The sequence below is a fragment of the Cyprinodon variegatus genome, unplaced genomic scaffold (genome assembly GCF_000732505.1).
Source record: "Cyprinodon variegatus isolate N-32 unplaced genomic scaffold, C_variegatus-1.0 Scaffold1059, whole genome shotgun sequence".
In the NCBI taxonomy this organism is placed as follows: Eukaryota; Metazoa; Chordata; class Actinopteri; order Cyprinodontiformes; family Cyprinodontidae; genus Cyprinodon; species Cyprinodon variegatus.
In genome coordinates, this window is record NW_015151512.1 from 253,567 (window position 1) to 255,592 (window position 2,026).

Here is a 2,026-nt window from a genome sequence, read left to right on the forward strand (position 1 = left end):
TCCAAAATATGTACATATTTATTTATTTTTTTTACAATTTTGATATAATTACTGGTCTGTCAGCTAAATGCATGTTTTAGAGTCTTTATACTCCATTTAATGATTCATCGATTAATTACAATTAATCCACATTAGTAAGTATTTATTTCTCTAAATAAGTGTGTATTCTCTTTTTTAGAGCGGCTCAATAAAATGATTTTCCAATTTAGTAAGATGATTGACCTTTGAAATAAGAAAATAATAATCCCATTGGCACATGGTCTTATTTATCTGCTCTAATTAAAGTCATATACACATATGCTAAGGTTATTTAACTTATTTTCAGTTTTTGCTGTCTACTATACTGGCAGAGTATTGCACTTATTTTAAGTAGAAATTTAAGTAGTAGGTTTTTTTTTTTAGATAAATGAATCAGTTATTTAGCAGTTGGTGTAAAGCTAGATTTATTTATGAAGTGGGTTTGTTATGTAACCCAACTTATAAAAACATTTTAGCATAAGAAAGAATGGAAAAATAAACAAATAACTGAACTGAAACCCACAGACTTAACAAAAATATTCTGAGATTTACATACCAAGAGGAATAGAGGAATTAATTAAATTCAAAATGTAATTGATTTCATGACATAAACACAAGCCACCAAGTGAAACTGAAGCCGTTTTGAATATTTTTTCCAAGCTAAAATATTCTATTTTTTTATTCAAAAGAATAACTAAAATAATTAAGAATTTATCTACATGCTAATTTTATAACAGGTTTATGTCAGGTTTGAATTATCATGAATAACAGAAGCAGTTCAGTGAACAACTCGCAGGTTGAGTTGACAGAAAATGCAAAGTTTGATTTCTACCAGCAGAGGGCGCTGTTGACCTGCTTCTAGAAATGCAGCAGTGCTGATTGAAGCTTTTCATTATTTTCTATGACATTTCTTTCAGGAGTTGGATTTTTGCAGGAGCTTAATCTTTCCTCCTTTTGTTTTTTTCCGCAGGCGGACCTGAATTACAGCGTACAGGACGACTCGGCTGCCTTCTATGGCGTAACCAGCCAGTATGAAAGCTCAGAGAACATGACCATCACCTGCTCCACAAAGGTCTGCTCCTTTGGCAAGCAGGTGGTTGAGAAGGTGGAGGTGAGTAGGGGGCAGGTCTGTTTTTAGTCTTTCTTTCTTATTATTTCTCAAAGATAAATCACAATGAAAATGTAAATTTAACTCAGGCGAAGTTATTTCAATTTCCAAGCTTTTTTCTATGAAAAATGTTTTCTGCAGCAGATCAAACAGTTTTATTTGAGGTTTATCTCTTTAGAAATGCATGTTGAACTGATCTGTCACCAGATATGTTGGGCTGAGGGGTAAAAGTAGAGCTGAAGGAGAAATTAAGAAAATAACTCTAGCTTGAAAAAATTCAGTTAAGGCAAATGGACGTGAAGTTGCCTAGAAGACATTACACCTCTTATCCAAAAGGCCTCTTTAAATGTGTTTTTTTTTCCGTGCCTTTAAACTATTTGGGAAAATAAATACGATGATTGGCTTGATAGGCTCCTCAGAGGTTAATTTACAACATTTGCATTAACAAGAAGTCGACTGGTTTAAGGCACCTGAAAACTCACAGCTTCCTTTAGTGACATCATAGGTAAAACAGAAGAAATGATCTAAGATATCCGGAAGAGAGGGGAGGTAATTAATAGATCTAGCCCAGAGGTCAAGGATTAGGGCTGGGTATTTTCGCCAAAGTCCTGAATCGATTCGATTTTGATTCATACAGCTCTAAATCGATTAATTGCGATTTGATCTGTTTTTACAACAATAAAAGTAGTTCAACTGTGTTTCAAAATACTCTTGTATTTTATTTTTTCCTGTCATATTACAAAATATTTATGTGATGTGAACAAAACTGTCTCAAAAGTGCAAACTTGTTTGTGAAAAGTGAAAAAGTGAAGCGTCACTCGAGCGAGTAGACACAGCAGGCATGCATGAGCTGCATTATCTTCTCTGCACAAACCATATTTGCAGCGTTTTCTGTAACAA

The 2,026-nt window shown here is 33.6% G+C and overlaps 1 protein-coding gene across 1 annotated transcript in view; it reads left to right on the forward strand.

The window, feature by feature from the left end:
* LOC107101151 (transcriptional enhancer factor TEF-1-like) overlaps positions 1 to 2,026 on the forward strand; it is an 82,028-nt gene that overhangs the window by 69,255 nt on the left and 10,747 nt on the right. The window contains exon 10 of the mRNA XM_015399942.1: positions 989 to 1,129. Within this exon, the coding sequence (XP_015255428.1) occupies positions 989 to 1,129 (141 nt within the window). The remainder of the gene's footprint in view (positions 1 to 988; positions 1,130 to 2,026) is intronic.